Consider the following 13,185-nt stretch of genomic DNA (forward strand, 5'->3'; position numbering starts at 1 on the left):
CACTGACCAACTCCCTCTGGGACCACCCTTTCAGCCAGTTTTCAGTCCACCTCACTGTCAGCTCATCCAGCCTTTCTTTGTGAGGATTTTACATCAGGCAGTGTTGAAAGCCTTACTTAGGCTACTGAGGTAGACAATATCCACTGCTCTCCTCTCATCTACCAAGCCAGTCATTTCATCATAGAAGGTGATCAGGTTGGTCAAGCATGACTTCCCCTTGGCAAATCCATGCTGACTACTCCTGATGACTTTCTTGTCCTTCATGTGCCTGGAAATTGTTTCCAGGATTAGCTGCTCCATCACCTTCTCAGGGATCAAGGTGAGGCTGGCCAGTCTGTAGTTCCCTGGATCCTCCTTGAAGACAGGAGTGACATTTGCTTTACTCTAGTCCGCAGGCACTTCTCCCAGTCGCCATGATGGATGAAAGATTATTGAGAGTGGCTTTGCAGTGACATCAGCCAACTCCCTCAGCTCTCATGGGTGCATCCCATCAGGGCCTGTGGACTTACATAAGTCCATTTTGCTTAAGTATTCCCTGACCAGATCCTTTTCCACCAAGTGTGCATCTTCCTTGCTCCAGATTTTCTCCCTGGTCTCTGAGGCCTGGGATTCCTGAAGGCAGGTCTTGCTAGTTGACACTGAGGTGAAAGCGGCATTCAGTACCTCAGCCTTTTCCATGTCCTGTGTCACCAGGTGCCCTACCTCATTCAGCAGTGGCCCACATTGTCCCTCGACTTTCTTTCATCACCTGTGAACTTACAGAAGCCCTTCTTGTTGTCTTTGACATCCCTGGCCAGATTCAATCCCATTTGGGCTTTAGCTTTCCTAACTTCATCTCTGGGTGCCCAGACGATGTTTCTGTATTCCTCCCACATTACCTGTTTTTGTGTTTGAATTTGTCCAGGCACTCCTTGTTCATCCATGCAGTCCTCCTGGCATTTTGCCCAACTTCCTACTCATTGGGAAGTTGCCTTCATTGCTGTGAGTACATCTCTTTGGTCCAGGGTATGGACGATATGCTGGAACAGCCACTTATCTGTGTCTTCTGAATGATTAGCTACTAATTTACTTAACTGATTGCTCATTCTCCAGCTTATCACCAAGTCAGAGACCTTCTTCAGTTGATGGCAGCAGAGAGCTGTGGAAGGCCACTGCCTATGTTAGCAAACCAGAAGAGTGAGAGAGTTAAGATGATGGAAAATATAAAAGTTAAGAAAACAGGAGGGAGGAAGAATAAATGGATAAAATGCAAGTGGGAAGGGAACTTCTTAAGGAGACAAGAAAAGAAAGAGGCATGAGAATACAAGTTGATCCATTTTGAGAAAGAGCAACGAAATTTACTCCCCTCTTAATATTTATTATTGATTTCCTCAGTGGGGGAAAAATGGGAACAGGATTAAAACTTAGAGAGTAGCTACTTCCTAAGACAGGAAACAAATCTACGCAGATTGCTGCCCTTAGGGATGACAAGTGTACTGACAATTTACCATGCCCAACTTAAATGTCATTGGTACCTGAGCTTTGATTAGTTTAATAATTATCTATCTTGTATAGGTTATGCATTGAAGACTTCCCTCATATTACCCTGAAGATCTTTTTTAATGCAATGATCTTGAACTTCGCTTGTATCTTTTTAGATTTGTCAATATGCATCAGTTTTCAATGCTAAACATTTTCCCCTTTTTTTTGTGTACCAGGCTACCGAATGTCAGCACCGCAAAAATGTCCAGAAGAAATATATAAAATAATGCAGAGGTGCTGGGACTACAAACCAGAAAACCGGCCAAAATTCAGTGAGATTCAGAAAGAGCTGTCTTCAATCAAAAAGAAAGTGACATAGTGATAAACAAGTGCCAAACTCAATGTGTGGGACTTCATTTTCCAGTGAAGTATTTTTTTCCCCTCAAACACTACGCGTTTATACAACATTATTTGCAATATTCTTCTAGGATTACTTTGAAATTAATTGGGTTTTTTTATATACATGTGTACCATCTTGAATGATGCCTACACCTGCATTAAAGACATATACTGCGAAATGCTATATATCCAGTCACAGTAATATTGTCATTTAGGTTACATGTAAATAGAAAAGCACATACTATAGATTTAAGGGACTGTGGCTTTTATCTGTTTCACAGCAAGTAACTGCTAGTGACATTTTTCAGAGGTTTTCAACTTTAAGCTGTGTTCTCACTCGGCTATCCCTGTCCCGAATGTCAACACCAGCAGCACTCTAATGTGGTGACTATCATACATGTTGACCTTAAAACTGAAGACAGTTTTGACAAGTATTTCAACTAGAAAGTTTTATATTTTTTAAATTCTTTCTGCAACTGATATTTTTAAGTGATACTTTAAGGATGAAGGTCAGTTAGATTCTGGATGCAAATGTACTTACTGAACAGTGAAATCCAGAATTTTCTTGTGTAGAAAATCGAGTTACTTGTGCATTTCTTACCATACTGTAGTAAATACTTCTGACTTTTGCTGTGATTTACTTAAGCCACACCTTTTCTTCCTAGAAAGCCATCAGAATTCAGTAATATGTCTCCTTTACAATGACCTATGTTTGTTTAAGAAACAAAAAAACCAGTATCAAGTCTTGACTACACATGTTAAGAAATACTGCAAATCATCTGCCTTCCAAAGAATATGTAAAAGCAGCAGGCCAACAGAAAGAGGTTTACAAATGACAGCAGCATAACAGCAGCAGATAACAAATATTGTTGATCTTAGAGGAGTTAAAGAATGTGAATTGCTTGATTTGCTTTTGATCTGGATTTGTTTCCTTAAATTGGTAATAAATCTCAGAATGCAGCTGGAGTCTACAAAAGTTTATGCTAAGCAAGAGTACATTCCATGCTTAGTGTCCAAAGAAAAATACTAGTTCTCTATGGCATAAGGAAATTGTTCAAGAAACCAAAAAAAAGAAGTATGTTTAAAGCGTCTGACAGGCTGAGCAAGGCAGAGTAGAAATACTAACTTCTAACTTTTTAAAGTCATTGAATCAGATTTCAAAAGACTGGGGACAGGCAAGTTTTAAATGTCACCAGGAGTAAAAACCTTGTATATATAAAAAAAATTCCACCAGGAAAAGTAAAAACTTACTAGATAGGGGGTGAGAGGAAAGGCACAGTTTATTACTCTGGCTCTGGGTCCTCTTTGCAGCTGGCATTATTTTCCAAGGCCCTACATAGAAATAGGAACAAGTTACAGTATCCTGGTCTGAGTTCCAGAGTTAAGTTGCTTAAAATTTTTAAGATCAATGGATGCCTGTTGCTGCTAATGCAAGTAAGAAATGAGGATTTTAAGTAACATAGCATCTGGAATGTTAATTAGCCCTATATTTTTATTATTACAGTTGGATTGAGATGTAGTGAAGCCAGTGGCTACATTACATTTTTATTTCTGTTAAGGTGACTATTGTCCACAACATTTTTGCTCTCTGAAGTGTATTTATAGTAGTAGAGTGGTAATGTTTAAGAGCTATGTGTGACCAAAATATCTGTTGTCTAGAAGAGTTTGTCTATTACATTGGAGTTAGAGTCCAAATAAAACAATGAATCATCATGCTGGAGCACATCACCTGCATTTGAGGTGGAACTGTCAGCATCCAAGTATAAGGAATGGTGAGTGCTTCTGGCATTTCTTAAGTGTTTTTTTTTCTTGGAGCTAAGGAAGCTTATACATACCCATGAGACTATAGTGCTTGGAAGACTTGGTGGCATAAATTTAAACTTCCTTATAAGCATACTGGATATATTTACTTCTGTACTTCCAAGTAGCCCAAAGATATTTTTCAAGAGCAATGGGAAATATTCTTGTTAGTTTGTATGCTTTTAAGTAGTACACAAAGTTTGTGCCTTAATTTGCTAGTATGCTAATGCAAATGCAAGTGTACTAAGATTTAAGGAATGTTCCACAATCATTTGGAAAAATCCAAGATTCATCCAACTGCAGGTCCTTATGTATGCATCACTGAAGTCTGCAAGTAAGGATAACAGGGTCTCCTCTGTCAGCATTCATAGCTTCTCTGGAGAGTTAATATTCTTCTTCTATTACAGAGATAAACTGTTTCTTTGCTGTATGCCCTTTTGACAGCAAAGAAATACTGGTTTATTTTTATAAAATAAAATACTGTTTTATTTGTCTTAAATTAACCAGTCATCTTGACTCTCACATAAAGATAAAAATTGTACTCATGTTTTATTCTGAAATAGTTAACATTCATAATTCATACCACACTTCTGTTTAAAATCAAAGACTTTTTAAAACACGCGGTTTCTACAGCAGCAAGAAAAATTATTATTATTCGTGAAGTAGGCATCAGGTCAGTTCAAAAATAATAACTCTCTGGGAGAGTACCAGAATGAGTTTATAGGTATAGAATAAATGTAAACACAGGTACATGTCTCTTCAATTATTTAAACTGTTTTCTTATCATTAATTTGGCAGTTTGTGGCAGAACTTGTTCATCATGTCTCACTTGTAATTATTGCAATTATGCAATTTAGGAAGTGGAATCCATACCTATAGATACTGTGTTTAAGTTTTTGTAAACTTCTCACGGGGGAGTTCACAAACAAACCTGCCATGAAATTTAAAAGAAAGATGTGGTATTCAAGAAACAAAGCCACCATATCTGCTTTCTGTGGACTTCTGATGACTCAGTCTTACATTATTCATAGGTTAGCCAGATACTAGTCATTTGGCTCATGTACTGTGTTTATCCTAGAGAACCTACAAAAAAGTTAAAACTCAGTCTCTTTTGCAAGTGTGGTCTTTCAGGTAGGTTCTTACACCAGCACTGTCCCAACAGGGCACCCCTGAGGGAATGCTCAATTTTTTATGCTGTTAAATGGGAGATGCTCTGAATATTGTTAAGGGTCAAGGAGAGGTACCTCAGCCTGTTACGTGAGATTGAATTCAACAGGTTATCTGTTATTTTCATCTTTTTCCAAGGAATTGCATTTATCATTTTAAGAAAGATTGTTTTGAGGAAAAAAAATGCATCATTAGTTTATTATCAGTAGAAATTAAGCATGCATATTAGCTTCAGAGTTCAGTCATCAATGAAATCATGAGGATTCCTAAGCATTTCAATTTTATGGAAAGTAAAATAGTGAAAAGTGTCTTGTCTGACAACACACCTTGCTTCAGCACAGTATGATCTTTTAGAGTCAGCATCCCACAAAGACATTCTCTTTGTACATTTGAAATGTACATTTTCATTAGTTTCTAATTAAACCAATGAACTAGTTTTTCATTTAGCAACTACAGTTATATTGCATTTCTTCTTAACAAAAATCTGCCTTTTTGCAGAGTTGCCTAATATTTATATTGGAAGTAGTTACTGGAACATGCATCACCAGAAGGCTGTCAGTAAGAACTGCAGTTTGTAAAGTAAGCCTGATCTTCTTGATGAGAAACTGAAAACTGGTTAAGGAAATTCATACGTTATTCATACTTCAGTATTTTTTCATCTATGTCTTTGACCACCTGTTATGCTTCCTCAAATCCTACAAGCACATCACTAAAACTTAATGCACATCACTAAAACTATGAAGTTATCCATTTGTTATCTCTTATAACTATTTAGTTATCCCTTTTGCACCCATTGTAGAGATTCTAAAGAAAAAAACCCACTTTCTTGACGTTACAGAGTAACCAACTCTCAGAAGCATTTAGAAATATCTCCCCCATCCCCAAATTTTTCCAAATGTGCTGCTGCACGGGTATTAGCAATAGTGATTAACTACTAGCCCTGTTTCCATTATTCTTGCTGTCATATCCTCTAAATGGCAGTGCCACTGACTCACTTGAAACAGTGCAATATTTGAAGACATGAGTTAGTGTGTAAATAGTGTCATCAAATACGATATTCAAGAGCAGTAGCTCTGAAAATGGCTGGTTGTCACAAATAATGATAACTCATTATAAAGATGGAATAAAAAGAAAGAGGCTAATCGAGAAAATCCACTTCCTATAACAGCTGTCCTGTTTGTAGGCAACAGACATGTTTGTTATGCCAGTGCACTTTGATTTGTAACATTTTTATGACTGAGCATAAAATAGTTTGCTATTAAAAGAAGAGTTCACCAATTAATTTTTTTTTCCCTAAAGCACAAAAGGACATGTGATATTGTTGGAAGGATTCTTGCTAGGCAAGTCAGGATATGTGGAGGGAAGAATACGGAAGGAAGAATACCCTTACTACTAACCGAGGAACATATTTTTTCTTCTTAGAATCATATTCATGCAGTCCTTCCCTTTTAGGAATACAGGACTTTAATTAGTAATTAGAAAGTACCAAGCAAGTCCAGTATTCCTGAAGTTCCAAACAGCCATGAGTTTTTAAGAGTAATCTGGTAAATTTGGAACATCAACTCTATTAAAAATATTTTCTTCTAGTTTCCTTCTGCAGATTCACTGTAAAAAAAGCAGTCCTTAAACAAACATCAGTAACAACTTTGAATAAAAATGCATCAAGCTTCTTTAAGAGTAACTTCAGGAAAGAATTTTTTTTTGTAATCTTGTACTAGAATTCCCCCAGGATAGCTTTCCTTTCTAAAAAACTGAACAAAACCTTACAAAGCTGAAAGCTTCAAGTTGAAACAGAAGAATCCTTTCACTTGTCACATTCTGAACGGTCTTTCAAGTATTGCCACAGTTTCCTGAAACTGATAATGCACATGTGATTTCCAGCTCTTACATACTTTTCAGCATTGCATATTAATGCATTATTAACACCCAACTTTACTTTCAGACCAAGGAAGGAAAGACTCCCTCACGGAACAGTCCAGCAAGTTCTGCCTGGTAGTTCCCACATTTTCCTTAACTTCCACATTCAGTTATCAGAGTCATTGTGTTCATTATAATAAGCACCACATAGAACAGGAGCTGGAAGCTAGACATTGTCTTTAAATCAGCAGCTAATCCCCCAACATTTCACAGCTTTGACTCTAGAAGCCAACTTGGTTTTGGTTCTCTGTCAAATAGGGAAAAGCCATTTCTGTATTTCAGCCTTGCTACTAATCTAAAAAACAGTAAGGTTCAGAGATATATCTGCTGTTACCTCCACCAATAACTGTAAGTTACCCTTAAGTCCCTGTTATGTTGCTCTGTCTCTTTGACATAAAATTCTAACTGGAGTGTATGTCCAGGTATAGAAGTTGGGTGTTAACTCTGAGTTGTTTCATTTTCAGGAAGTTGTATATTATTAGCTGTTTTAGAACACCATTTTATCAGACATCGTCTAGGCAGGACTTAAATTAGAATGTTCAGATGGTTTGGGGTTTTTTTTCTGTGAGATGAAGGACTAATTAGATTGTTAGCTACATGCATTTTTATTTTGCAGCTGTTTCAGATTATAGCTATGAGAGGGTCATTCATTTATAGATCTCAGATTATGTATGCCTTTTCTAAATCAAAAACTGTTAGCCACACTTACAAAAAATGGATAAATAAAGCCTTCGAATATAGTTGACAGAGGTCATAAAGTGAAAACACAGAAAAGCCATGAACTACATTCTTTCTTCCTCTATCCTACCAGAATTGAATGCTTTGTAAATAAAACTTGTAATAACAGGCTTTGTGTTTATAGATAAATACGACCTGTGAACCACTATGATAACCTAGGATTCACATTGCTACTAGCAAAGAAGGCTTGGAAAAAAGTGTTCCTAAATTGCTACTATTTGGAGTTGTCATCTAGTTTTAGAACTATAAATGTTTATAGATAAGTACATAACTTGTTTTCTGTGTACAGTAAGAGAGACAGTGCATGCTTCTCCATTGAAACCCTTCACCAATTTAAGGCAACTATGCTTTTTGAAAGAAAAATCAGATTGATCAGTGATTCCTTCTCGATTACACATGTTGAAAGTATGAGCCAGAAGTTTCCACCACTAAAAAAAAAGATCCACACTACTGTCTTTGTATACAGTCAGCTGAGTCTTTCTCAACTTATAAAGAATTCCGTAATTGTTAAATGCCGTAGTAATACAAAATTGTTGGATTACTGATATGTAAACTACTTCACTCTGATCTTTTGCTTCAATTCCTAAAGAATCTTTCTGCTCTTTAAAAAGGGCTGCAGTAAGCTCACAGTTCTAGCTGAGCTCTGCTGTAATAATCTGGCCTGTTGCATCTCCCCAACATTTCCTAATTATGATGGCTCCATGTACCACAAATGGTGCCCTTCCACTTACTTACCTCCAAAAAGTAACTCTTGTGACACAAAAGTTCAAATATATCCCTGCTTATTTTTGACTCAAAAATATTGTAGTGATGTTATAACTTGATACCTGTGGCAATGTGTTTGTATGGAAATTGAAGTAACTGTGGTTCAAGGTGAAGCACATTGTCCAGATCATGTTTTTAATCAAGTTAAAAACCCTAAATATATCATGAATTGTCCACATTGTAAAAGACATCAGAAAAACAACATTCCTGACTTCCTGTTTACAATACAGAGCATCCTGCTTCTACTAGGGAACAATATAAAGGTAAATACATTCCTTGGAAAAGGAATGATTTTGCTGTCAGACCAGACCCAAACAGTATCTTTAAAAGCAGTGACTTAATTCCAACTAAGCCTCATTGTAAACTTCCTTCTTCTGAACAGACCTTTCCAAACAGTGTTAATTTGCATTACTGTCATCCATTTTGCTGTTGGAAATTTGACTTCTGTACATCACATAACATTTACTTATACTGATAATTATACCCCCACCACCACCATGAAGTGCTGAGACTTGCAGCTTCAGAAGATAAGCATTGCTAAGTTAGTAAAAGTCTACAGGGAACTGATCTTTCACTAGGTGTCTGAGTTGATATGTCTTAATACATTTTAAATGTCACTAAAGTAATTGTTTCAATTAAAACCTATTATACAGTTTGAACAGCAGTATTCCTTGCTCAAGATATCTCTGCAATAGTAATATTTGTATTTGGCTTGAAGTCAATAGGAAGGTAGAACTGCACCTTCCCTCCTCTCTAGTTTATCAGGGAAGGGAACTGCTGAGTTCAAGTAGCCAGTTCAGGTGCTGTCAGCAATCCTGATACGTAGCGTGGATGCAGCCAGGATGCCATAGAGAAGGCCTTGCAGTCTGCATGGCCCCTCTTTATAATATACCTGCACTCGCTACAAGTCACTAATAAATCCACCAGAGACTGGAATTTTCCTATATATCTGAGTGTGGCTAATTCCTTAAATCACCTGAAGTTGTAGTGCTTAAGGAGAAATAGTGAATTTTTTTTCTTTGTCATGAAATGCAGAAATGCAATATGCAATGGGGATTCTCTGCATTATTTTCCTTCGTTCCACCTCCTACTTGGTTATGGCATAGATTCAAAGTCTTCAGTAGATTGAACAACTAGAATAAATGTATCTGTTTCTGCTGTTAATTGTATCATTACCTGTAACTGACAAGTTAACTTGTTTTTTCCACCAAGCTTCCCACCTAATCTTCACTAAAATGCTAAAAACACGTAATAGGAAAAAAGTTATGATACAGGCTCATCACACAGGACATAAAAGGCAGGCAGACTCCTACAAAGAAATTTTGAGGACTGAAAGCCAACAATAAACATCTATCTCGTCCCTTCTGTTAAAGGAGTGTGTAGTTACATGCATGTTCAAATGACTTCCAGAGATGAAACCTGGACTGCTGTTTTTTCAGTTGCATGTGTTACTTTTCCTTTGTGTAACTGTAGGCAGCTGGAGAAGGAGGAAGGGTGCTGGGGATGGAGGGGAGGTTGGTTCACTGACCTGCTAGCACACGCAAAGCTTTTGACACCAGTAACCTTGGGTGGGCACATATACTGTTTGCAAATGTGTTTAGATTTGTATTCAATTTTGTGCCAAAGTATGCACCAGCAAGTTTAATAACAGGTAAAGCACCTTTTATACTCTTTATTGTTTAAAAATAATATATTTGTGAAACAGATCGATAATACATAACACTGGAAATGAGTGCTTCTTCCCAAAAGTACACATGTAAAAAAAAAAAAAGGAAACAACATTTGTGAGTTTATCTGGCTTTTAAGCAAGTCTGGAAATTATAACTATGTAATACACTTCCCAGTTGTCTGTCCTTAATAATTTTAAATAGATCTGCATTTTAACTTTATTTATTTGCCAATTTTTTATATACTTTAAAGTTACACTTTTGAACTGAAGCTAACTTTTTATTTTCCTAGGCTGTTACAAAACAGAATTTCAGTATTCCTGTAAACTGCAGACCTTTTTTGAATAGTCCTTTGTCTTTTCCTATGGACCAGTTACCACTAATGAGTCTGCAGTCCCCTTTTTACTGTACTCTTCCAATAAACATAAAATATTTGTATCAAGCTCTCTCATTTTATTTGGTATTTACAGGTTGTGTTTATTCACTTGCTTCTGTAATCAAGTGGAAGATCAATTCTAGTAACATTGCTCTTAGGAATAGCTACAATTCAAAATACAATTTTACAAGAAAGAAAATCAATTTTATTTGAATTTTTTTGGCAATTTCTGGAGTTAATATCTCTGTGATCCTCACTCACAATTTGGCTGTCACTTTCATTTACCTTTGGTATATCAGAAGGTATTGAAAGGAGTAACCTAGTGGGTAGAAGGGAAAGGACAAGTTGAAACAGACTGAGAACTTCAGAGCTGGAGCTCTGCAGTTTTGAGGATGTTACACGACACATTTCTCTTGAAGCCAGAATTGTGTTAAGAAGCTAGGCAATGAAAAGCAAACATGCCTATTCTGCACGCCAACAACAAAGCAAAATCTACAAGCATTTCCAGTTAAGAGCAATGCAGGAACGTAAAGGCATATGCAAGCTTTATACTGTTTCTTTTACATGATCTAGGGCTCTGTTCCCTTTATATTAAAAAAAAAAAAATTACATTCTAAATACAAGTTGCATTTTAAAGCAGATAGTATACAGCTACTTTATGCTTTACTTTGAATGAAACCAATCTCTGTAATAAGTGCCATTTTCACCAGACTTTGATGCAATTTCTTTGATTTCTGTAATCCCTTCTTATGTAAAAATTGTGATACCAAAATTATGACTGAAGTAAAAAATCAGAATTACACCTTAAAAAATTTTAAACTAATCTTTTGAGATCTCGTGGCTAATGTGAAGTATGAATACCCCACTGAAAGACTCCTTCCACTGCCTTATGCTCCCTGCAGATGCACTTTGTTTAAACACCCAACAACGGGTAGAAAGACAAGTTTTTGTGTACCTGCACCTTTGCACAGTGTTATTAAGCACACTGCGTGCTGGCACAGCACTGCGATTTGCAAGACTTGGTGCCTGACTGAAGAAGGAGTTGGCAAAGAAGCAAATTTATGGCACTGGTCCATAAGTGGGACAGAGGTGCCTAGGTTTTGGGTTGGGGGGGGGGGTTTAATAAACTATTGTTCCTTCTTACAAACTCTTTGAGGTAGTTTTCCCCACCATGTCCCAATAATCATGAATGGGAGAGATTAAGTCCAAAGCTCATCCCCTGAATTTACCAGTGTGTGTTGAAACAGAAGACAACACAGTATGGGATTGCACATAGCTCTGGTAGAATTCTGCTGAGAGAAATATAACTAATATAACTAATACTGAGAGAAAAATAAATAATTTATTAGCAGGGTAATTTTAGAAAAAGTTACTGCAACTAAATCTGTTCTGCTCAGTGATGCCTGGCCTCCAAATAATAAAAACATGTTTGAAAAACTGCTACTGCCAAATATTGAGCAGCATAGGGTCATCAAACTTCCTCATCTGAAGTGTCACAGCAATTCATTAGGAATGAAGCTAAAGAAAGGAGCCTTCAAGGTGATCAAGGCCTTTGTACAGTCCTACATTAGAAGTAGATTTAAAGGACTTGGAGTTCAAAAGATTAAGTTGGTAAGACTTCTCAGAAGATCCCAAAAGACATTAGGCACCTAAAGACCACTTTAAATGGCAGATCACAGCATTTCCATATTCTTGAGATGCCCAGTTTAACCATGCAGTCACATCTTCCCCTAACAAACCTAGCAGTCTGCAGTAGCAAAATGGTCCCATGCAGGAGAACATACGCCCCAATTCCAACAAAACCACAACACCATATTTCATATTTCAGTTCAAGCTTTCCACTTGGGACTTTTCCTGCCTAGCTGACTCGTGAGCCCTAACCTTGCAGGTACCGTACAACTGGCAAAACTCCACACAGAAGACATTTGGGCACAGAAGTATTGACCCTGGATAGCAGTGCTTGCATCCATCCATTTTTTTCTAATTACCCAATGTTTGCATGTCAAAGCTAGGTCAGTTCCTTCTCACAGGCAAACATACCTCCCTCCCTTTTAGATCCAGATCCTGCACATACAAAGATGTTTTGATACTCGGGTACAAAAACTCCCTTGAAGTTTGGCAGAAATACTGGTTTTGTTAAATGAGGCAGAGACACTAATCTTGCTCAGAGACACAGAAGAGGCTCACAGCCGAGGACTCCAAGCAGAATTATGTGCCTGCCTTCAGCCTGATGGAGGGGATTTGGGAAGTTAGTGGAAGAGCACAGAGGGGGAGAGTTGTTTTGGGCAATGAATTTTTTGCTTTCCAGCCTATTCAATTTAGCGGCACACTAGGTCTGCTGAGTTCCATGAATGTTGCTCCTGGGTCCCTAAGTCTCCACCACCTCTACACTGTGGGAGCTTAACTTGGGCCAAGAACCACAGAGGGCTCAAAAGCCAAGTATTCTCGTATTTAAGATGTTTGGTGGATCTACCCCCCAAAACAAAATAGGTCTGAGGAAACCTGTGAGAAGTCGCACTTGCTTAGTGTGGAGCCTGAGGACCATCACAGGTCACTGAGTATGAAGTTCCAGCAGTGCCAGAATTACAACTTTCTGATATGAAAATGGTTTGAAGGACTGTGTAGTCTCCATCACACACATTCACTGAGGTTGCTCAGCACTGGATTTCAGTCCTCCTTCAAGTCATGTTCTAGTCATAAGAAAAGCAAAAATACAGTAACATCACTGATATGGTCTGAATTGCAGCTGTACACTTTTCACCTCAAAGGACATAATACAGATAACCACAGAGAAAATGCAAGCCAATGACACATGCACATACCACTAATGCTGCAACGCACAGAGCTCTTCTTTAATGCAGTTTCATCAGTATTCATCTCCTCCTCCATCCTCCT

General features: G+C 37.5%; 1 protein-coding gene across 5 annotated transcripts in view; it reads left to right on the forward strand.

Annotated features, from left to right (window-relative positions):
* The window catches only part of FER (FER tyrosine kinase), a 196,135-nt gene extending 185,783 nt beyond the window's left edge, over positions 1-10,352 (forward strand). For all 5 annotated transcript variants that reach the window (XM_069775943.1, XM_069775947.1, XM_069775944.1 and 2 more), the window contains one exon: positions 1,698-10,352. In XM_069775943.1, coding sequence (XP_069632044.1) covers positions 1,698-1,840 — 143 coding nt within the window. In that variant the 3' untranslated portion in view covers positions 1,841-10,352. The remainder of the gene's footprint in view (positions 1-1,697) is intronic.
* The last annotated feature ends 2,833 nt before the right edge of the window (positions 10,353-13,185 follow it).

This window comes from Haliaeetus albicilla, chromosome Z (assembly GCF_947461875.1).
Source record: "Haliaeetus albicilla chromosome Z, bHalAlb1.1, whole genome shotgun sequence".
Classification (NCBI taxonomy): domain Eukaryota; kingdom Metazoa; phylum Chordata; class Aves; order Accipitriformes; family Accipitridae; genus Haliaeetus; species Haliaeetus albicilla.